At 45.8% G+C, this 24,130-nt stretch overlaps 1 protein-coding gene across 5 annotated transcripts in view; it reads left to right on the forward strand.

Moving 5' to 3' along the window:
- Positions 1-24,130, forward strand: part of baiap2b (BAR/IMD domain containing adaptor protein 2b) — a 64,429-nt gene that overhangs the window by 3,800 nt on the left and 36,499 nt on the right. For all 5 annotated transcript variants that reach the window (XR_014699621.1, XM_084567392.1, XM_084567394.1 and 2 more), the window contains exons 2-3: positions 15,931-16,006; positions 19,302-19,388. Coding sequence is in view for 4 of the 5 variants with exons in the window: in XM_084567392.1 (XP_084423518.1) it covers positions 15,931-16,006; positions 19,302-19,388 (163 nt within the window). In the remaining variant the exon portion in view is untranslated. The remainder of the gene's footprint in view (positions 1-15,930; positions 16,007-19,301; positions 19,389-24,130) is intronic.

Here is a 24,130-nt window from a genome sequence, read left to right on the forward strand (position 1 = left end):
CAGTGCGTGGCACTGGTGTATGAATGTGTGTGTGCTTGTGTGAGCGAATGGGTAGATGTGTCTCTGACTGTAAAGCGCTTTGAGTACCAATAGGTAGAAAAGCGCTATATAAAAGCAAGGCCATTTACCATTTACTGATTTACCGTTGACACGTTTGTCCATAAATGTACGTGTTCGTTAAAGTTGCCCTAGCTTCTCTAGTGTGTGACCGCTGGCTTCACCGCATCAGAAGATATCACTGACACATTAACAGACTGATGATGATGGATTAATGCAAATTAACAACAGAAACAAATGACACCTGGTTCCCTGGTTCCACTGCAGAGTAAATATTTTCTTGTGGGTTTGTGGCTTAATAACATTCTTCAAGTGGCGTTTGCTTTCTCACTAAACATCCTTGGGCGATGCAGATTAATTATGCATGAATGCGATCTTGAATAAACGAGGTTGTAATGTAGGAACTCCAGAGTTTCCCTGTAATAACTCATCTGATGAAAGGAGCCCTCGTTTCTCTGGTTATTGACAGAAGCTTTCAGCTCAGGTGTCTCCATCACATTATGTGCTGGTGAACGGCATCAATCTCTTCTAAAGAGGCTGCGTTGGTATTTGAATTGCCCGACTATCAGCACGGAGCCTCCTCTAGTGAATGCAGTCATGATTCCTCCCATAAATATTGTCATATTATCAAGTCCAACCTCTGCGAGACACGAGGCGCTGGTGGTGGAAGAGCGAAGCCAAAACTATTTGTTCTCCAGGGAGGGTTTTGGTCCAATGTGTGTGTGTGGGGGGGGCTGTGAGTAATGCTAGAGAACACTTTATCCCCACAGTCACACGAGTACAATCTGTTCAGGGCTTTTCATTTCGTAGTAGTTTTCCAGCTGCCTTCTGTACTGATTCATTAGACTTCATTGGCGTGTTATCTGTGACGCCGTCTTATCGGTTGTGTCCTCCAGCTCATGAGCTAGCAGACAGATGTTGTTGGAGGATGAGCGCTGCAGGTGAGAGGCAGGGCATCTGTTGGGGAAATGATAAAGTGCAGCAGTGGGTTGACTGAGGCAGGGAGGGAGGGAGGGAGGAGGTTTTCTTCCTCCTCTTTCACTCCATGAAAAGAGGTTCTACTGTCATGTACAAGCTCATCAGGCAGATAGAATCACCCTGGTCTGTTTTCCTTCCATCATGTTTGAGGTTGTATGAAATAAAAGAAGCCGATCCTCCATCCTGCCTCTGTGTCCCCGTGCAGACAAACACATTGAGTTCTGATGCTTTGCTCTTCATGCAGGATTCCTCCGGTGATTTCTCTTCTCTCATTAGTCACGCTGCTTTCACCTCCGTCGCCTCCTCATGTCCTACCGTCGGCTTTGTGCTTGTGTCCCTGCTGAAAACTTGAGCCTCCTCGAGCTCCAGGGGTCGTTCTAGCTTCGCGCCTCGTTGCTGATCTTTGAGCTGCGGCGTCGGCGAGCGTCACGGTGACGCTCTCCGACTCTGCTGTGGGTTGCGTGATTGTGTTATGTAAGTGGGGAGCAGAGCAGGTAGGGGCACAGGGGTTCAGCCATGCAGATGTGCTCATTAAGCATTCCTGTTACGTAAAGGTTGATAGAAATATTCTTGACGATCAGCAACTTTACAGCTCAGATCACTACTCTCAGCTTATCCATGGACTCTACATCACTCTACATATGCTGAATCTGCATGGTGATAGTGATGATGTAGTGAACGTCCTGATGAAAGGAAGCAGAACATCACTCAGTTGAGGAATCAAATGTTTTTCTTAGCTGGTGAAAACCAAATCACAACGTTGCAAACACGACTCCAGTGAACGGTAAAGAAACACTAAGGAAAGGCAACTGGACTTGTACTCTTCAGTTCTAAAAGACTGGTGGGGAGTTTGGGTTTAAACAGGAACATCTGTGGGTGTTGTTCATCAGAAACTCATATGACTAGTAGGAGTTGGAACACAGTAGAAAGTAATGAATAGTATATTCTTGACCTGAATACATATTATAGCGTCTCATGCAAACGAAGCTACAGAGGCTTTAATGCAAGTTAATTGAAGCTTGAACACGAGTTGCTGCCGGTCAGACGTAGACCACATCAACACCACAAACGCCGTCAGTGTGACACTAATAATGTTCATCTCTCTCTCTGCAAACTCTCAGCTCCACCGTAACTTCCGTCTCTCGCATGGTGCGTTCAATGACATCAAGGACAAAAACAAAACACGCTCTACAACCACAGCAACAATGTCAACTAACAGAACACAACAGAACTGAACATAAACACATGAGATTATCAATACTGTGAGCTACAGATATGTATAGCCTGTATAAAAACATGCAGCACCTCAGCACCATCAGTAGCATTTAATAGTCCTCCACAGTGTGTTGTTAGATGGGATAGTGAAGCAGCTAAAGGTCTAATAACTTTATCAAATAGTTGATGTGCAGCCTCCTTCTCTCTGTTAACACAGGACGTTTGGTGAAGTTGTTAACTTACTGCTGTCCAGAGGGTTTGGACCGTTCCTCTGCTAGCGTTAGCCTTAGCATGTCTTGTTTGCAGTAGTACTTTAGTTGTATTTCAGGACTGACATGTCACGGTAGTATGGGCTTCATCTTTAGTGAAGTATTTCCACACACTTGATGAAACAATGACCCACTGGGCTCCTCACCTGTCTTCTAGGAGGCGTCCATGTTGTTATGGTCACGTGATCAGCGACCAGTCGACGTGATGCTTAAAGCGTGAAGTCGACAAACGGACTAGTCCACTAGGAGACTGTTGGACCCTGTCCTCGTTCTCCAGTGAATGCTCCTACAAATCCAGTTGCCTTTCTATGGTGTTCTCTTGATAGACCATAACCCAGATAACTGAGAACGTGCACAGACAGTTTGGTCTATAGATTTCAGCATTCTTGCCCCGTGGTTCAGAAATGAATCAGAATAGTATCTGACTGTTTTTGTTCATTGATATCAGCTGGTCATTTCTGCTCTGTAATATTACATTACTCGTTATACTGAACGCATCTAATGGCCGTTTACAGTGAAGTTCTGTTAATATGCTTCATTCAGGGATTTCCTACATTTCCCAGAAGGCCTTTCACCAACCCTCAGACTAGCTGTCATCATCTAAAATAGCTGAAATGAGAGAATATTTGTATACCAATGGTTTTCTGTTCTAGTTTCTCTGTAGCCTGCCTGTGTGGTGCAGGTGTTGTCTGGAAACGGGGGCACAGGCCAGGTCAAGAAGAAAGATGTTTCTGCATGTATCTGTAAGATCAGAGCTGTAAGATTACGATAGACGGAGGTAAACCAGGGCTGCCGACAGTCAGAAAACTACCATGAAACTCTTGCATGCCTGTGTTTGGTATTTTACATATTAGTTGCCTACAACACAGGATCGGCTGCACGTGTGCAGGACGTCAGCATCCTTTAGCACATCAGTAAGTTATCTAACTTGAGCTGGAGGGAGACTGAGGGGGGAGAGGAGGAGGCTGCCAGAGAGCAGGGGGGCTTTGGCAGAGGATGAAAGGAAAGTTACTGGGACGGATCTCCAAAGAGAGACAGAACGAATGAAAGCAAAGCGAGGAGACAAGGGCGTCCATCCACTGTTCTTCTCTGAATCTAATTAGACTGAAACGAAGGGGGGAAGGCCTGAGAGGGACGGGGAAGCAGGATGTGTCTGGATGTGTGTGTTTAATTGTGGCTGTGCCGTCAGAGTGACATTTAAAACAGGAGTCTGCGTTGGGAAGAGGAAGAAGAGGAAGGGATGAAGTTGTGCTCTGGGGATTAAAAGCAGGAACACGCCGTTATCTCCCCGCTGTACCAGGAGCTCATGCACCAAGTCTCCCGCCAGCTAAACAGCAGATAGCTCCTCTTAGGGAATGATGCCAGTCCTTGTGTGAACATACGTGTTTGTGAGAACACATGTTACATCACGTGCGTGAAAAGAAAGATGCGTCACTGCGAGGCGATGACGATAGCGATCACCTCCATTCACACGGCGGTTGTGGAGACTCCCTCCCTCCCTCCTGTTATCTCCTCTCCTCTCCCACCGCCCCGCCGCCAGCTTTCCTGTGGTATGAGCTGAACGTGAGGTGAATAAAGATGGGTTGCCCTGTCAAGAGGGGGGTGGGGGGATTCCAGCACTTCCAAATATGGCACCGGAAGTTCCCCCTCCTCTCTGTCTCCCTTTGTAGCTGCATCTCTGGAATAGGGGGCGCTGACTCTCCCTCTGCTCGCCTGCACACAGATAAGAGCTCATCTGAAAGGGAAATTGGTTGAGTTCACACACACACAGTCACACACACACTCACACTCACACTCACACACACTCACACAGCCGATGAATGTTCATCTCCTGAGGGTGTTGAAGCAGTGCAGCCTTAGCGCTGTGATTGTCACGCTGACTGAGCAGAAGCAAATGAAGTCCAAGAGAAAAATAATAATAATAATAATAATAATGATGATGATGATGATGATGATGATGGACACAATACAGTTACTGTGAGCACTCCCACATGCAGCTGGTAATGCAGTGCAGATCCGTAATTGCTTTTCTCACATTAGCATTAATGTTCTGCACCACCTCTAATGCACGGTGCACCTGCACATGTACAGTCTGTTAGCGCCATGTTATGGTTAGGACGTTAAAAAGTAGAAATTATAAAGTTTACTCTGTTTAGTTTGTCGTCTGGGTTTGATTCTGGAGCGTGATTCAACCAATGCAGAGAAAACTTGAATCCTAAAGATACAATTGGATAGTCCTCCAACCAGTCAAAGACATTTAGTTGTAAACTAATGCTAACTGCTAGCATACAAGCAGTACTTTCCAGTGCATTCACAAGTTGTACAGCCACAACATTATGACCACTGACAGGAGAAGTGAATAACATTTAAACCATCTTGTGACAGTTCAGTGTTCTGCTGGGAACACAACCTTTTTGCCACCTAGACCAGACCAGGCACCCCCGCCCCATAGCAATGGGGTGGGGGTGCCTGGTCTGGTCTAGGTGGCAAAAACGCTTTAGGAACAACTAAAAAAAACACATGAAGAACAGCACAAGGTGTTGACCTGGCCTCCAAATTCACTAGATCCTAAACTGATCAAGTATCTGTGGGATGATCCACAGAGACCCCTCCCCTCAACCCATAGGATCCAGTGGTTGTAGAATAAATAACGGGAATTCAATCCAGTTTAACAAACTACATCCTATAAAACGACGTGAAGCTGTTTCATCATCAACTGAACATTAGAACAACCGTGAAGGAGGATTTACTGCAGAACAGACATGTTGTAGTGGTAACCTCCCCTCAAAGACCCCCCCACTAACAACAGGACACCCTCAGAAGGCCCATGTCCATTCTCTGATGACTCACAACTGTTTTGGGACCTACAGGTGGTCATAATGTTGTGCCTGATCGGCGTGTTCTTAATATTTGCAAAATTTGCACTTGAGGAAAGGTTGTGAATCTTTAGAGCTTGTTTCACCTCTGGTTATCTGATATATTAATGAGAATTAGATATCGTCAGCTTTAATTCTAATCCGGTTGGTGAGAATAAAAGAACCTCTGAGGTTATCAGCAGAACTTTGTGATAACACGTGTGGACTCTGGCCTCAACCAGAGGAATGTCTGCCTTTAACTAATACTGGCTCAGATAACACACACAGTAGAATCTGACTCATGTATTTCTTGGTGTTAATAATAGCAGCATCATGTGGTGACGACAAACTGCCTCTGTGTTAGTGTGTCAGTGATGAGTGTCGTTACACCAGCTGCTCGTTTGGTCTCAGGATGGAGGACGTCATATGTTTGCATGTTTGATGACGGAGGAGAGGTCACCTTGACTTGAGCGCCGCCGCCAAACGCGGCGTGAGCCCTCCCTGTTTCCATGGTGACCAGCATATGACCTTACCCTGTATGAGTGTGTGTGTGTGTAATCAGGTTAACTTCAGTATCTCAAACAGAGGTCGCACACACATCTAAATGGCAAGAGAACAAAGTGTGAACTTTACTTATCAACGCCGGAACTGTTGACTGCGTGGCGATAGCTTTGTTGGATCCTTTGCCTTGAGAAGAGAAAATGACTTCATCTGGGTCATGTGACAGGAATCAAGACAGATGGATCAGCATCCAGGCTTTGATTTATCAAGCTGCCATCAGGACATTATTAATAGCCTGATATTTAAACACGATGGAAAAGAAACTCCCAGATTGATGATGTTAAGGCACTTTTAATATCTGTCGAGACTTTTAGAGTCTTATGAATCTTCAACTAGTGGAGAAAAGCTTAAGTGACTAGAATAGTTAAAAACTCTTGGGTGACCACGGTCTGAAGAAAAAACATGGCTGCACAAGCTGAAAGCATAGACGGTATTAAGATGGACGGAGGAACAGCTCCTTTAAAGTGAAGCTAAAGCAAGTAGAGCTCCCCCTGGTGGCTGGCTGCAGTATAGGTCATAAGCTCCACCCACTCCATGTTAGTGGGCGGGACTTGGACCAAACTAAAACACTAAAATATACGTCAAATAAATTTGTTCAAGGATGGTTTCTGTCATTTTGGGTAGTTAATATAATGTTGATGAATGTTCAAGTGTCAATGTTTTGGATAAGTTTAGTTTTAGTTATTTGACGCTATAGAAACAGGATGTGACGTAATGGCGACCACCAGTTGCCATGCCAACCGCTCCATAAAGCGTACCCGTGGGACAGTGAGAGTTGTAAAAAAAAATCTAAAATAAGTCCAGTGTATAATCCAACATGTCCTTGTAACAGGTGGAGGTAGAGTAGAGCGTAGTATTAATTAAACTAAAACATGAGTGAGTCTGGAGGAAGTGTGGGCGGGGCATCAATATCACGGCTCCACGTGGCTCCGCCCTCAGACCGTACTGATCAGACTCTGGATCCAAACTCACAAGATGGCGCCGCCCGTATCCCCGGGAACATAGAGTCAGTTTGACCAATGAGAGGAAGAGGAGACGTGGTGTCCATATTTATATACAGACTATGCTTTGAAAGGTCTTCTGACTCCGCCTCTTCCTTCTGACTGGAACCTGTCGAACAGTGAAATGGGGAAAAACAAATACACCCCAAAAGATTTGCATATTGAGATCGGATCTGAGCACGTGACAGGTGACAGATAAGAAGAGCTAATTTACAAATGCAAAGACGACGCGTGAGTTGGACGTCGGCCGCCTCCAGACACGACTCCAGATACAGATCAGATGTTAACGCCAGGTGTAAATCTGTTATCTACCCATTCTCAGTCCCGGTCGGCTCTGACTTCCTGTTGGCTCTACACACCCTTCAGTGGGCTCAGATAAAACAATCACTTGGCTCTGCTGCTTTCCAAATGTTACTGGACTAAAAGGATCAGTTTGAGATAATAACAGTTATTTTGCAGCTCGGGAATAAAAAAAAGTCTTTATCATTTTCCAGTGATTTTTGGCCCAGTGTTTACCACGGTGTTTCTTTAGCTTCTTAATTCAATAGCACATTGTTTAAATTTATTTAAACTCAACTTATCCCTTTACAATAGAATAAAATAGACGGTTTTATTTGTTATTGTACATTGGGATCTGAATCAGCTTTAAAGAACACCAGAGCATCGAGACATTACAACCAATAAATAATACCGTATGAAATGTATTTTTCAGATTTAAACAGGTTGTAGATGCCCCATTCAGTCCGGCAGCTTCCTCCTCTCTGTCGTTATTTTTATTCCGTTCTTGTCTCCACCTGGTCCGTCCCCGTCCCCGTCCCCGTCCCTCCTCGATGGGGTTGCCAGGTCTCCTCTCTCTGTTTAATCTGTTTGGCAGCGAGCGGCTCGGCAGGCTCTAATGGCGCCACATGGCCGCCTTGGCTTTACAGTAATTTACGCCCCGACGTGATATGAAGCCGCTGCTGTTTGTGCAGGTTCTGACTCAACCTGATACACAGTCATACGTGAACCAGAGCCAGAGCCAGAGCCAGAGCCAGCCAGGTCACGGTGTTCATAACGCTGCTCGTCCTCTTTTACCTTTGTCCTCTCAGATGTTCAGCTCTGAATGGGACGTCTGTAATGGATAATAGCAGGTGTGTTTTATTTCACTGCTTTAGAAGAACTCCAGAGTTTTATTTTCAACACCGATCAACCATCTTCCGCCGTCGTTCATAGTTCTGTTTAGTCTTTTTAATTCTTTCTTTCCTTGAACGATATAAATCAGGACATCCCTCTAGATCTTCAGTGTGTTAGAGATTCTAAAGGATTTAACTCTGACTTTGCTTTAAGTGCCTGAATTAATTACAGTTTGCACACATTCAATGGGCTATTGTTCCGCCGTGCTTTCACTAATTAAAATAAGGGATTTCAGTAAGAGTTTGCTCTTTAATGCCTGCTAACCTTTATCCTTCGTTATGTTTGAATCCACCTTAACTTCATCTCCTCAAAGCGCTGCAGATAAGTGTCGGCCTCATCCGTTTCAGACCTCAGCCTGTTCTATTATTAATAGCTTGTATAACCTCTGGCTCCCATCACTCGTCTGTCACGGGACGCAGCGACCGTGAGCTGCCATGTTGCTCTGATGGATCTATTAACCTTGGTGCTGAAGGGGAGCTGCTGCCCATTCAATCTCCCTCTCCTCATATTAGCCATCTGTTCTGGGCACAGCAGCTCTCAGACTGAAATACAGCTGGACTGTTTCATGACCACACATCACCGGTTGGTGGATCCTCTCAGAGTGAACTGAAACAAGAGATGATGACTAACAAACTGTCAGGATAAAGAAATGTTTTCAGGCTCTGAGTGTGGAAGTTATTTGGTTGAGATGTAGAGCGATGGAGACCAAGGAGGACTGACGTACCTTTCAAACAATCTTATTGTAGCTGCACAAGCAAATTCAAATAAATCTTCTAAAAGAATCCACAGCGTGATGCTTTTAGTTCAGCTTCAGCCCAGATCAGGATCATTATGATGCTCCTACCTTAACGTCTTAACTTCTAAACCAAATAACTTGGTTCTAGGTGCAGATCTCTTGGCTGCTGAGCGTAACTGATTAAATGTTTATGAGTAATTTGCAAGATTCAGTTCAGTTTTATAATAGCACTAAAAGTTTTTGATGTCAGTAAAACTGCTGCCATAAAAACAGAATTAAAGCTCATCTATAACTAATCATCATTTATTGTTTTATCTTTATCTATCATACGATGAGGTAATAGAACTTATTATCTCACTTTATCCATTGAAGAAAACTAATTTGGTCTTGTCAGATAAACTCACGGTGTCTCTCTGTTTCTACTCACATTTCCAAGTTGAGATCAATTTAACTAAACTCAGCTGAGAGCACTAATGTTTGAGTTTAGTTTTCTCATGTTGACAACTAATGGCTTTAAGGTTTATATAAACTTCAGACAGATTTATTTCACCGTTTGCCAGAAATTTAACATTTATTTTATTCAGGCCGTTTAGAGAGGAGGAAATTAAAATTACACTTGTGGTGCCATTGTAATAAACGTGGTTTAATTGTGTTTCTAGAGCCTTGTTTCAAAGGTATTGACATTTTATAGTAATAGTTCTGTCTAATTAAAACATAAACTCTATCACCCTTCCTCCTCCTCTCCTCCTCCTCCTCCTCCTCCTCTTCCTCCTCCATCATCACTTTTGTCAACTCAAAACCCAAAGACATTAGCTGAATGATCAGGATTACTTCAAGTTCAGAAAATTGAGTTCAATATCCAAAAGTTGTCAAAACTGTTGAAGTTATGTATAATGTTTTACAGTGTAGATCATCTTGTGCGTGATGTTTTCAAAAAGCCTTAAATGTAACACGGATCACTTGTTCACCACTTCTGACTCTGACACAGTAACCTGAGTCAACCCGTCCCAAGATAAAATAAATTAAAGGTGCTCACAGTCTCCTCTAACAGACAAAAGAACATCCACAGGACCAAGTTCTCGTCTCCTCAGCTGAAGCTGACGCCACATGGCAGTCAGTCCTGTCTGGAAGCTACATCTACACAAACACTGCAGCTTCAGACTGTCACAGTCTTATTCCAGAGTTGTGCGTACACACACAAACACAAACACACACTTTGCTACGGTGGGATGCTTCCAGGACAAACATCTGCACCGCCGACCAACAAAGAGCAGAATCTGAAGAGAAGAAGAAGTTTGTTTCCTCTCCACCAGAAGATAAATATTTCAGATGCTGGACGGACTGAACACGTGTCAGAGAGGTGGTGATCGTACCCGTGTGTCATGTGTGTGTGTGAGGTGGTGTGTGACGGGTGATAACATGCCTGAAACGTCCCACATGACCTGAACGCCTCGTGTGCTGGCTCTGCTGCTCAGGATTCACTGGGATCGTTTGATAAAAGAGTGGATCTGTGGAAAGAGAAATGTTTTGTATGGTCTGTTTTAAATGCCTTCACTGATTGTTTTGTGTTGACGGTCAAATCAAACCGAGTCATTGACCTCTCAGCAGTAAACATGAGAATAATGAAATCCTTCTTAAAGATGCCTTCAGTCTCACTTCCTCCTCCTAAAGCTTCCTTCTGTTTTTCTCCTGACTCATCTAATTCACTCTGAGATCAGCGACACGCTTCATGGTAGATTTTAAAGTGTCAGCTCCACCGTGGCGTTTCGTCTGTTCCTGTCCTGCAGCCAGAACATTAAAAACGCTGCATCAGTGACACTGAAGGTGACGAAGGACCGAGATCAGAGTCTTCATCATCATCGTTTGTATCTGGATGTTTCACCAGATCAGAACAGAAGCTGATGCACCATTTGTTATTGTTCTGGTATCTTTGTCAGAGATTGATCACGTTGGAGCGGCACCGTGATCAGACGGTCCTCGTGTTGTTATCCAGTTGTGGCGTTTCTAATTAATTGGCGAGGGGGTGATTAGTGAGTCAATTAAAGCACGTGACGCTGAAGCGGCGCTGGCTCGGTAATCCCCGTCTCATTCCTCCTGCGCTCCGTCAAATATGGCTTTCATTCAGTGGAATGCTAATCAGCCTCAGTCCCTGCTGCTGCTGAAGGAGAAAGCTCAGCTGATTGAGTGCGGATTAGGCAACGACCAACCAAATTAATGATCCTATTAAATGATCCCCTGAAACCGCATGAGCACGTCGAGACGAGGAGTTGGTTTAATATTCCCTTGTTCACAGCAGCACTGATGGTGACTGACGGACGATCAGGAGAGTCTCTGGACTGTAGTCATGGTTGTAACGTGGTTTGTGGCTGTGAAGGGCAGAGTTAGATAGTTTGGAATAAAGGTCAAGAACCTGGATCTGAATCGGTGTTCAGTGAAGTTTCCTCCTCTGTTACTGGAGCCATGGATGTTTGAGACTGCAGCGCTGCATCGTCAACAGTCTACGGCTCCCTGCTATGAGTCTTTACTACAGACTGTTAATCTCCTGCTGGCTTTAGGTTCAAATGTCAGGTTAGGCTTCAAAAACACACAGATCAGGCATAACATTATGACCACCTTCCTAATATTGTGCAGGTCTCCCTTGTGGTGACTCATTGGGGAATGGACATGGGCCTTCTGAGGGTGTCCTGCTGTTAGTGGGGGGCCTTTGAGGGGAGGGGCCTCTGTGGATCATCCCACAGATACTTGATCAGTTTGGGATCTAGTGAATTTGGAGGCCAGGTCAACACCTTGTGCTGTTCTTCATGTTTTTTTGAGTTGTTCCTAAAGTGTTTTTGTGTGTGGTTAATAGGGGATGGCTGCTGCCAGGCACCCCCACTCCATAGAAATTGGGTGGGGGTGCCTGGCAGCAGCCATCCCCAGCAGGATGGCAGTGTCTGGTCTAGGTGGGTGCTACATGTCTAAGTAACATCCACACCAATGAATGCCAGGTCCAGAAGTTTCCCAGCAGAACATTGAACTGTCACAAGATGGTCATAATCTTGTGGCTGATTGCTGTATATAAAAGTGATTCACACGTTTCTATCTTTGCTGTTTCTTTCTGAACTCCTTCCGACCTGAGACTCTTTCCACACGTGTCAGTAGCTGCTGACATCTGAAACACTGCAGGTATTTTAACTAGAGCCACCAAGAGAGAAGAATGCAGCGCAGGAAGCCGGACCTGTCTGACAGTGATTACATAACTCCCTCCATCACTCAGTCACTCACGGGCATGAAATCAAACCTCCAACACATGCGTTCACACATGCTCTCAGCTCGTCACAGAGATGTTCCCTGGTCTTCCTTGTGTACATCCGTTTACTGAGACATGGACCGAGCCGAGCCGCTCTCCGTCTTCTATTTTTATTATTCTCCTTGATCGTCCCTTTCTTCTCGCCGAGCGGTGATTACTGCTGCTGGAGCTCCTCCACAGACTCTCTGACACCTGACATAAAATACACCCAGAGATAGGAGAGGCAGGATACGTTTGTTTGTCCCGTGAAAGAAAAATCTCTTTCTTTCTCCTGAAGCAAAGATGGAAAAATCTTCCCCAGAATCCACAGCAGGGTGCTTTTAATCAGAGGTTCAAGCTCAGCCCAGCTCAGAGTGCTTCTTCAGTCCATCTTCATCCTCATCTCTCTACCGCTCTTCTTCACTTCCAAACCAAACACAGCTTATTCTCACACCTTGAAGCTCTCTTCATTCACCGGGCACTCGGCCTGTTTTCCTTGCACCCCTGCGTCGTCCTGTCCCAGTTCCCTCCCTTTTTCTGAAGTCATGGTGAAGTTTGTTCACCAAGGTGACTGTTGTGCGTCAGCCGGGGGGGCAACCATGAAAAGATGTGCCCTCCCTCTGCCTTATGCTCATTAATCCGTCCTCTATGTCCCCTTTTGTGTTCTTCCTTCTACTCGCCAACCTAGTTCATCCATAGTCTGTATATAAACATGGACAACACGTCTCCACTTCCTCTCATTGGTCAAACTGATGCTATTTTCCCAGGGATACGGGCGGCGCCATCTGAGGGTGGAGCCACATGGAGTATCGATGCCCCGCCCACACTTCCTTCTGACTCACTCATGTTTTCGTTAAAGTCATAGCTGGTTCCTTCTTGGCCCACCGTTGGTTACGTCCCAGAGAGGAACCAGAAATCTTGGTCACAGTTGTCTGTACCACATCTTTGCACATGTCCACATCTTCCACACCGACTACAAGAACTTCTTAAGGCTGTTACGTACTCAGTGAGAAGCGAGAACTTTGTTCTTGCACCTCGGGCTGCGGGAACCAACTGACATCATTTAGTTCTCACAGTTTGTTCTCGACACATCAACTGTGCAAAACTTTTTTCTTGTGTGGTGTCCGTCAACTATTCATTGATTGGTCACACTTTTGAAGGGGGTGTGGTTAATGCAGGAATGCTAGCGGCCACTCTGTGAGCTCCCGGATGCTAATAGTTGCAGATCGTCATACTGTGTGTGATCCGACGGACACTGTCGTCAAAACGACTGTCTGACATCCGAAAATAATTAGAAAAGTGCCTCTCATGGTCTATCTCCCACATCTCCTACAATGCTTTACCCGTGTGACGTGCTACAGTGGGAGGAGCCTATGAGGACTTCTCAGGAGTTCGGCACTTGAGTTTATCGTGAAATATGAATGACCTGCTCAGAATGAACTTTTTTCTTGTTCTTGCAGCCCCGGGAGCAAGAACAAATGTCACTCTTCTCACAGAGTATATATGTGATCGACCCTGACAGTATTTATTTAAAATAAATATGACTGTACGGGGATGAAAGACCTTTAACACGCTTGCTGACCATGTCTTTTTCCCCTGAGGAGGACGGGGGGGGGGGGGGGGGGGACAGACAGCTAATGAGCTGAGATGACTTCCTTTGTTCCGTCAGTTAAATCTGTCAGCTGCTCACCAGTGTTGTGGGAGGAACTGTTTTTAAACGAGGTTGATTGATTCTCGAGGCGGCTGCTTGTTAGATATTTCTTGTTAAATCTCTCGTCTTTCTTTTCTTCTGTTGTGGAGCCTCCTCTGACTCATCGTCCCTTCACCGCCTCCCTTCTTCCGTCCAGTTCTCTGACAGTCCTACGAGCGAGGAGAGTGAAAAGTTCTGTTGTTTTAAATTGTTGGTTTTGGACCAGGAGAAGTGAAGTGAAAGGGCAGCTTGGACTGAGGGGGAGTTCTGACACACTGCAAAGACAGACATTTAAACTCATTTTAACGAGGGCTCAGGCCTCTGCTTGTTGTTTGTTCCCATTGTGGACACACTTCCTGTGAGCTCACTGAGACTTTGCCATCTGTCAGAAAACTAAATGTCTTTATACAAGTGTTTATCTGTGCCTATGACTTGTCTGCATTGGATAGATGTAGTTTATACTTCCCGTCACTGCATCTCGTCAGCATCCTCTTCTTCATTGATTGATCTGTCGTTGATTTGTCTTAATTGCTTAGTTTTGTAATCTGATGTGTCTCAGATGCAGCAGAACTACGGCAGCTTTGGTGAATTAACCCAAAGTTTCATTTTTCATTTTTTCATTTTAGTGCGAAACTTTGAATAACATTTTAAATTTCCTCATATATTGTGACCATAGACTGTATAAAGATGGAGCTGCTCCTCTAAAGTGAAGCCAAATCAAGTAGAGCTCCCCCTGGTGTCTGGCTGCAGTATAGGTCATAAGCTCCACCTCCTCCATGTTAGTGGGCGGGACTTGGACTAAACTAAAATACACATCAAATCAAAATTTTCAAGGATGGTTTCAGTCATTTTAGGTAGTTAATATAATGTTGATGAATGTTCAGGCGTTATTTTTTGGATAAGTTTCGTTTTAGTTATTTGACGCTATAGAAACAGGATGTGACATCATGGTCGACTACCAGTTGCCATGCCAACCGCTCCGTAAAGCGATCCCGTGGGACTGTAAGAGTTGTAAAAATTAAAAGAAATAAAGTATAATCCATCATGTCCTTGTACCAGGTGGAGGTAGAGCAGAGCGTAGTATTAATTAAACTAAAACATGAGTGAGTCTGGAGGAAGTGTGGGCGGGGCATCAATATCACGGCTCCACTTGGCTCCGCCCTCAGACCGTACTGATCAGACTCTGGATCCAAACTCACAAGATGGCGCCGCCCGTATCCCCGGGAACATAGAGTCAGTTTGACCAATGAGAGGAAGAGGAGACGTGGTGTCCATATTTATATACAGACTATGTTTGTGACCTGCTTGTAGATCTTATATGATTTCTCTGGTTTGGATTCCCTCCTAGCTCCTAGTATGTGTCCAAGATAAGATGATGTAGATAAAGTTTTAGTTATAGAACTAGTTTACACTGAATTTACACTAGTTATCTCTTTTATTTGTGTATAACTCAGCTGCCGTCTCGATGCATATCACATGAGGCGTTACAGGGTTTGTTTGTTTCCCTCGTTGCATCTAGTTGTGCAGATACGTTTAGATTTCTTTGTCAGAATTTGAGATCTGTCTCTAAAATAAATATTCTATTTATAATTCAGGTGAGTTAGAAAAAAAAAAAAAAAAGCAATTAGCAGGAACAGTGAGCCAGAGTCCAGTGAGTGTTTGAGAGACCTGGGGAAACAGTGATGGGTCCAAGTCTGCTGCTGAGCTGAACCAGTCAGCAGCCAAAACCAGGTTTTATTTTAATAGATACAGCAGGGGAGGTGCTGTATCACCCCCCACCCTCCCTCACCCTCCCTCACCCTCACCCCAACTCACCAACACAGCCGTTCTCTCTCTCTCTTTCTTCTTCCTTCCCTCTGTTTCATCCCTCCAGTCTGCGTCGTTAGGACACGGCTGCTGAACTGAATCCTCTCCTCTTCCTCTTCCTCTTCCTCTTCCTCGGCTCAGCTGCTCATGTGTACCACTGTGTGCGTTCATGCCCCAGTAATGAGTGGTGCTCTGTCACCGCCGCTCATATCAGTGTTGCTATCGATCTCTTTGCTGCTTCTTTTCTAACCAAACGTGCTGTTTTTTTCCCCCCTCCTCCTCTTCCTCCTCTTCCTCCTCTTCCTCCTCTTCCTCCTCCAGTCCATCATGGAGCAGTTCAACCCCTGCTTACGGAACTTCATAGCCATGGGAAAGAGCTACGAGAAGGCGCTCACCAGTGAGTACACCAACCATTTCTTGTTTGCTTTCTTGTCTCCGTCCTCCGTTCGTCCTACCTGTCCTGTCCCGACCAGCCGTCCAGGCAGAGGGCCAGCTGACCCGACGCTTGGCGCTGCTTTTACGCCCTCTTGATTTTTTCTCTCGAGCAGGGAAGGAAAAGCCGTGTTGACGACACAGACGTTCACTAATACAGAAGCTAGTTTGTAAAAGTCCCAGCAGCCACGTCCTGCTGCAGAGACACAACGATTGTATCTGAAAATAGTTTACATCTGTGGTGATGTCTGCACGTCTTCCTCCCTGCCCTCCAGCACCATTGATCTTAAATGTCCACCTCTACTGAATGTCTTCTGTCATTGCTTTGTGTGGCCTGCACAGGTGTGTCTGCATGGTCATGGTTGTGTGTGTGTGTGAGGCTGAGGTGTACATGCAGCAGCAGCAGCAGCAGCAGTGAGTCAAGGTTGAGGACAAAGCACTGGAAATGTCTTGGGGGAGCTAAGTGGAGCATAAGCCAGTGGTAAGTAGAACAGGAGGAGTCGTCAGAATAACGGGGCCCCCCCGGGGGGCCGAGGAAACGAGAACGGGACGAGCCGGTATCCAGGACAAGACGGGCTGAAGCGTTCAGAGCAGGAGAATAGAGATCATAGACAGCAACGGACACGAGGAGTCTGTGACAGGAGTCAGTCAGGAGGGTTCTGTGAACTTTAAAGTGAAGTGACAGGGTCGGTGTTTGGTGCACGGATCTAGATCAGGACCAACGCCTCCAAGCATGTTGAGCTCAGTTATTAATAAGAAAACCACTCCACTCTGCTCTTAGATGCCGCTGTGAGGAGGGAGGAGGAGGAGGAGGAGGAGGAGGAGGAGGAGGAGGAGGAGGTTATCAGGAGCCGGATCATATTTTCAGTGATGGTGCAGCAGATGGTTGCTTGGTACGCTGCACACGGCTTGAGCCGGGCTCTCCTTTGTGTGCTCGGAGGCGAAGCGGCAGGGAAGACTCGGGAAGCAGCACACAAGACCAATAAAAGAGGCCTCACTCACTCCGGTCTGATAGATAAGGCTAAAAATAGCCCTGCGACTCCCTGAGTGGGGATTACACTTCATCAATGCCAGGCAGCGGCACACAGGCAGAGTTTAGAGTAGAGCGAGGCCCAGCGAGTATCTGTATGCTGTGAGTGGAAGGATGCCAGGGCAGCCTCTGGCTTTAAGACGACGTGGGGCGTCAGGAAGCTGACTGGGTCTGTTTGGTTTGAGTCTAAAAGCGTTCGGGCCTGATGACAGGGTGCTTTGTGTTTTATTGCAGCTCGGTGCAGACATCTGGTTAAACGCTGTACGTCTGAGAGGAGAAGAGGAAGGACGGATGTGATCAGAGACAGAGTCGAGTTAAAACCACATTAACTCAGTTAGTCTCCAGTCAGATGATTGTTTTATTTCCTCAAGGAGTTAATCATGTTTGTGAAGGTTCTCTTCAGTCATGCAGGTCACAGTCATGTTTGTGAGGCTGAATCAAACTATATTTGTATTTGACTGAGACTCTGGATGTCTATGGTTTACACACCACCAGCTGATTAAGACTTCTTTCTTGTTTCTGTTTCATGTCCTCTGACACTCTCTGCTCTCTGTCGGCTTTATATCACCGGTCTGATCTATCCGCAGGCCTCCTCCTCCTCTTTCTCCTTCTCCTCCGTCGTCTTCTCCTCTCTTTTATTTATTTTGCTGCTTCCGTCCCTCTCTGTCCCTCTCCAGCTGACAGACAAAGTCCTGCTGCCTCACCTGGCTCTGCTCTCCTCCTTCGCTGAGATTCCTCCAGACATCGATTAAATTAAACCTTGCTCACCCGCAGCCGTCTTAGCTTCACCTCCATCCGCTCGCTCTCCGCCACATCCCACCTGGGCTTAACTCGAGCCGGGCTTCAAAGCAGCAGTAAAGGTGTCCTGGCTTGTGTCTGTCATAGCTTATCAGCGAGGGCTGCGACATGTCTGTGTCTTCGTGGCTTTTATTCTGATTCGTGGTTTTGATAGAGGAGTAGAAGTTTGAGACACCAGACGCCGTCTTCCCTCTCAGAACAATGGTGGGATGGCTCAGTGTCTCCGTGGACTCCACCAGAACAACCAGACATCAACTTAAACCCAGAATAGATTTCTATTGTTTTCACGGTGGAGACTTTGTCATTTTCCCCCTCACTCTGGGATCCAGCTCCAGCATGGCAGCTGCAGAGCACAAACACCCATCAACATGACGGCCCTGTAATAAGCTCAGCCCTCATCCATATGTATCTCCTGACTGGACATGTGTCCTCTGTCATTATGGCTGTCAGTCCCTGCACCGCTGACCCCTGACCTCTTCTGATTTACCGTCGCTGCTGCTCGAGGCCTTTTTTTAAAAATCTGAGTCATTGTTGTGTCTCAGCCGTCGTCCCTGGCTTGTGTGGCGGTGCACAGAGAGACGGCTCATGTTCAGTATTTGGATTGCACAGAGCACAGAGTATTAGAGTTGGTAAGATGTGAGGTGCAATTAAGGATTTTAAAGATTTAGTTGATCCAAATTACTCCACTTAACACCAGCTCCATAAATAGTTTGCAATACTTCAGGTAGCACAGCTCCAGGGTGGTTGCTAGGTTTCAGATTGGATGGAATTTCATCAAACCTTCCAGTGTCAAGGTTTAGCTTTTAACTTTCTCCAGATACGTAGAGTTCTGGTTTAGAAATGAAAGGTTAGCTGATAGACGTGAAGTTAAAACAATCACAGAAGAACCATCATGGCTGTAGAGTTGCGTTCACGCTCGGAGAGACCACACCGCTGCTCTGTCTGCTTTAAATGACATGCCTCCATCTGTTTTTGTTCTGTCAGGATAATTCTTGAATCAAGTTTTGTTGGAGTACGTTCACAAGCTCACACAGAGCAAATGATCTGGACTGTGAAGAAGTGACTCAGTGGTTTAGCTTTCACCTGCTACAGCGGCTAATTCATCTACATAATAGCGCCGAGGGAGGGAACACAGATTTGATCGATGCGTCATCAGGAAGCAAAAGTTTTTTTCTGTAATTTGGATAAACTAGCTCTTTAAAACTGTTGAGGTTTGTCCCTGCAGCTTCCTCTCTGTTCGCTGTAGTTGTCTCCATAGAGCTTTTTCTTCTCCTGCCTGGTCTCCATTTCCGCCTTTCGCTCTTTATTTCCCATGCCCAAGCCTTGCCTCTCTGGGGGAGGGGAGGGTTCTAGGGGATGGCTGCAGAGCTGAAGAAGACGTCGTTTCAACCCGGCACCCTTGATCTGATGCCCAATGCTTCCATGTTTCCAGGTGTCACATACGCTGCAAAGGGCTACTTCGACGCTCTGGTGCGGATGGGCGAGATGGCCAGCGAAAGTCAAGGCTCTAAGGATCTTGGTGAGTCCTTGTAGTGGCTGTAGCGCCCCTGGTGGGGTGGAGGGGGATTGAACAATTGAACAAGCAGATGGTGGATGGGATGGCCCGTTGGTGTGGAGCAGAAGCAGCTGATGATCAACCTGAAACGGGACATACACACAGACGCAGATGCTGTCCAGTCATTCCTTCTTTACTTCACATCAGAGCTTATTTATTAACCCCAGATCATAAACTCAAACACATTCTCATTTTAGAAATATAAACGCTGCATGATTGCCACAGCATGCCGGTTTGGTTAATCCCTTGTTGCTCTGACATTCAGGAAAGATAAAGACTCTCCAGTTGTTCTTTTTTAAATAATAAAGTCACAAATTAAGGACACAGACACCTACATTGAGGTGGATTTACTCTCTAAGCCCTCTACATCTTTACTGTGCTAATCACATTCTTCCAGAGACACGGCGTGTTGTCTGGTTTCGGTTAGATCGGCTCTGGTTCTGCTCACTATAGACGAACCTTCAGTGTTAACAGGCAGAGGAGATGACTGGCAGACGCACAGGAGGGAACATCTGTATGAACATGAGGACAGTGGAGAGTCTGCATTAGTCCGGGGTCGTTGCAAATCCTTCATCATTCCTTTGTTCTCACGTGACTCAGTGTAGCAGGAGAGGACTGACACAGGGATGGAGAGATTGTGAGAGGAAGGTAAAACAGGGATGTCTGAGGCCAGGAGGAAGAGGAGGAGGAAGAGGAGGAGGAGGATATGAAAGCTGCATTCATTATTCATGGGGAAACCTATTTTTTTTCTTGCATTTCTTCTGGAGGGTCATCATTTCATTTTTTATTTTACTCCCCTTGTCTGTTTGATGAATGCCTCATTGAGCTCGTGTGCCCTCTGTAATTTGGAAAAGTAAAAATCTCATTACCTTTTATTCAGCTTCAACTCCCCCAGTTTGTAAAGCGATCCTGTTCCAATCACTTCCAGTTCTCAGGGTTTAAATATAGAAGCCTGTGATTGGTGACATGTCTTTGTGTGTTAAACTCGGGTCAGTACATGGATTATAAAGAACTGACAGATTTCAAAAACCCTTCGTGGGCTCAGTCCTGGATGAGATGTTCCATCATGATGCATCTGTGTTGAGCCATATTTCATGTTTTCTATTTCAGTCTTTTGTCTGCACATGTGTTGGAGTCGCGTGTTGTTGTGTGACCGTGACTCAACGGCTCTTTAACCAAACCTCCCTCCTCCTCCAGTGAAACTAGGCTGAGCAGAATGAGCAGATATCAGCTGTGGTCTGTGCAGAATGAAGGGATGATGATTATTGCTCTCTGGACGCTTTAGCATATTCCATCACTTGTGTTGAGCCTCGCGGCCTCAATCAGTGACCTGGCAACGTGAGGGTAAATAGTAATTCTGCAAGAAGTCAGAACTAGTGATGGGAAGTCTGGCACTTCTCAAAGAGTCGACTCTTACAGCACGGCTCCCAAACGGCTCTTCGTTTAGTACCACCGTCTACTTTAGCCTAATGATGAGTTGTTTGTGTGTTGGTGACCAACTTTTCATTTTAATTCTTCTGCATTTTCGTTAACAAACAAATCAAATAAATTCAGGCCCAAGACTTAACATGATGACACAAAGTCTTTAGTGCAGGTTGGTATTCAGAAATACCAGATGCATCAGCTTGGACGTCCATTTCTTCACTTTTTCACAACGCCCTTACATTTAAAACCGTCTCCCCCCTCACTTGGCCTTTACCACTACACTCCCCTTCCTTTTGTAAGACTCTTTTAGGGTACTACGGGACTAGACGCCATGACCTACGTACGTAGCCTACACCGGTGCGATCCATTTATACTTGTGTACTCGTCAGTCCACCCAAACACTAGTCAGCGCTGGGTCTTTTTTGCCAGTCGGGTTCATTTTTGTTTCTACTTCCTGCTTCAAAACTTTTGCCAAAATTTCGCCGAAGACGAGTCGTACAAATGTTTGTGTCTCTGAACCTTTCCTCCATGTGTTCCATCTCTACTGATCCAAAACTATTAATTAGAAAATTGTGGAGATGGAGAAGCAGCCGGACCAATCACAGCTCTTGTTTTCTGCAGCGCCGCAACGCGTAGTTACATTTCTGGGGAGGTGCACGTCAGGCTACAGCGTTGGGGTCTGTGCAGGGGTCTGCGTCAACTTAACACCTGAGTACAAACCACCTACAACACAACAGTCTGTCCTCGAGTGTGACTGACCACATGAGGTGTCGGTAATAATAACGCCCCGCCCTCTGCCTGCATGGATTCACAGGAGCTGTTTAAGCTTCGGGAATGGGATCTTCTCGTTCTCTACATAGACTCATCTCTTGGAGCCGGCTCGTACTTGTCAGAACTCATGGTACATCATGTACATAGAAGCTCTCTCTGAAAACCGTAGATGACAGTTTGTCCTGTTAGTTGGAGGGTTGCTTTTTCTAGTCGGCATAGAAACTAGCATCTTTAATCATTCAGTCGTTTCCTAGAATAGAGCTGAACATCAGGAATAACTACAGAGAACATGGTGGACACAGTGAGATTAAAAACGGCAAAATAATGCACGGTTATAAAATCCATAGGGTGGGCTGATGGGAGATAATATCCTGATTATGCCATTATGACCTGTCGCTGATGCGTCAGGAAGCAAACAGCCTCCCCAGCCTGCTGCTCTGTAATGAGAGGCCGTGGTGGTGGTGGTGGTGGTGGAGGCTGAAAGTCGGGGGGGAAACACTCAGCACCATTGTTCTGGTATAATGTGTGCTAGCTTATTAATTAGCAGATAACGAGGACTGTGCATTTGGTTGTGTGTGAACTGAGTTTCTTCAGCCGACACGTGTCTGTAGCTGTGACCAGAGCTAAATGTGTGTTTGTCGGGGATAATCACTCAGCCAGGGCTTTACCTCGCGCTGCATAGTTGATGAGGACGGGAGGCAGATTTGTAAAATCGGTCAGCTTGTAATTGTTCATTTAATTGGGTTTTGGCTGCGGGGGGAAAACGTCCGAGCGGCGGCGGAGCTGAAGAAACAGAGCTGGACTTTAAACTGCTTGAACTCTCTGAGTGAATTCTGGCAGAAAGACCCAGAAACAATGTGATTAATCAGAGCGTTACAGCGAACAGCAGCTAATGGCATTAGCACATGAACAGAGGAGGTGTAGCTGCATGTGGCAGGGTGAAATAAGGAGAGGAGGGGCTCAGTGGAGAATAAATATCATGTTGGGACATTAACTACTGATTATCACTGCTCATCTGGAGGAGGAAACTTCTTTACTTTTTGCGCAGCGTGAATTTTGGTTGTAAATTAAAGTAAAGCAGATCAATACTGAGTTTGTATCTGTGGTGGAGCCTGGTTTTCTCTGCAGCATGAGTGGACATAGTGAACATAGGAAGAGACAGGTATGTTAACCTGGCCTGGTGTAATCAGACCCAGCTCTTTCCAGAATATGAGTCCATCTGGATTCATTATGAGGTGTAGTTCAGGGAAAGAAACAGCTCTGCAGCATCATCATGTGGACAGTCCTCCAACTAATCAGAGACACTTTGTTGTGAACAAATTCAACTCCACGGCGTGGCTGACCAAGCTGCTGTAACGATTTCATCGTTGGCCCTGAAGATCTTTGCAGGAGCAGAATCAGTTCCCAACAGAGAGACTCCAGATCAATTTTCAAGTTGGTTTGACTCTAAGATTTGACATTGTTTAGGTTTTATTGATCATTCTAAAGGCTTCTGCCTCTGATTGGCTCACCTGAGAGAAAGACTGACAGAAAGCTTGGTGGAAATACTGCAAAGAGTAAAGTGTTCAGATACTGACTCTTGTTTAAAAGGTATTATCAGTTATTCTACGTGTATCCAGGCTGAAGAAAGGCTACGCTAGGTTGGCTCAGGTGTTGATCTTTGCTGGTGTGAAGACGGAAGCGTCACACTTTCAGATTTGACCCATGAATGCACATTTCAAAAATTAAAATGCATGCTTCGTAACACGTTCCCTTCGTCAGACCTGGTCCCTCACAGCAGCCCTTTATGTCTTAGCTCCAGATATCTGTTAGCTGAACTTCAGACGACGTTCTAGACCCAGATGTTCCCAGATGTTTCTCTCTAAAAGCCTCTAATTTTAAATTGAACACTCTGACGTTGCTCCGTGTGACTTTAGGAACAGCAGCAACGACAGGGCAACAGTTTAATGGTAGCGTTGAGCTGTTTACACACAAACACATACAACACACCACACACTGTACGAGCACACAGCCCCCGCATGCCGGAGCAGGCAGAGCTCAAACTGAGTAAATAGATAAAAAAAGAAAACCCTTACATGATTATTATCCACTTCTGCAGCCCAAAATAAACTGACTCACATCTGCTGGAGTGGACGCTCGTTTATGGAGAGCTGTGTTGTGTGTCACTTTGCACGGCCGACACCACGCGGCGTCCTGAGTGGCCGGCACAGGAAGAGGAAATGATGGCTGCATGTGTTTCATTCACTGCTTTGTTAATTTACACCGATGAAGACTCCCCGTGCAGCAGAGAGACGAGATGCTCCGTGACTGCAGAGCGGAGTGTCGTCCCACTCGTCCTCTCTCTGTGTCTGCCGACGCCCCCGCATTGATGTGGGAGCTCAGGCAGCCCTGGGAGAACACGCCAACCCTGCACACATTTCTAAAAATAGACGAAAAGAAAGAAACGCCGACTGGAGCAGCTCTGAAGGAGGAGGAGGAGAGACGGAGTACGATGCTCGACCCGCAGCCCA

The sequence above is a fragment of the Chelon labrosus genome (assembly GCF_963514085.1).
Source record: "Chelon labrosus genome assembly, chromosome: 19".
NCBI classification, from domain to species: Eukaryota; Metazoa; Chordata; class Actinopteri; order Mugiliformes; family Mugilidae; genus Chelon; species Chelon labrosus.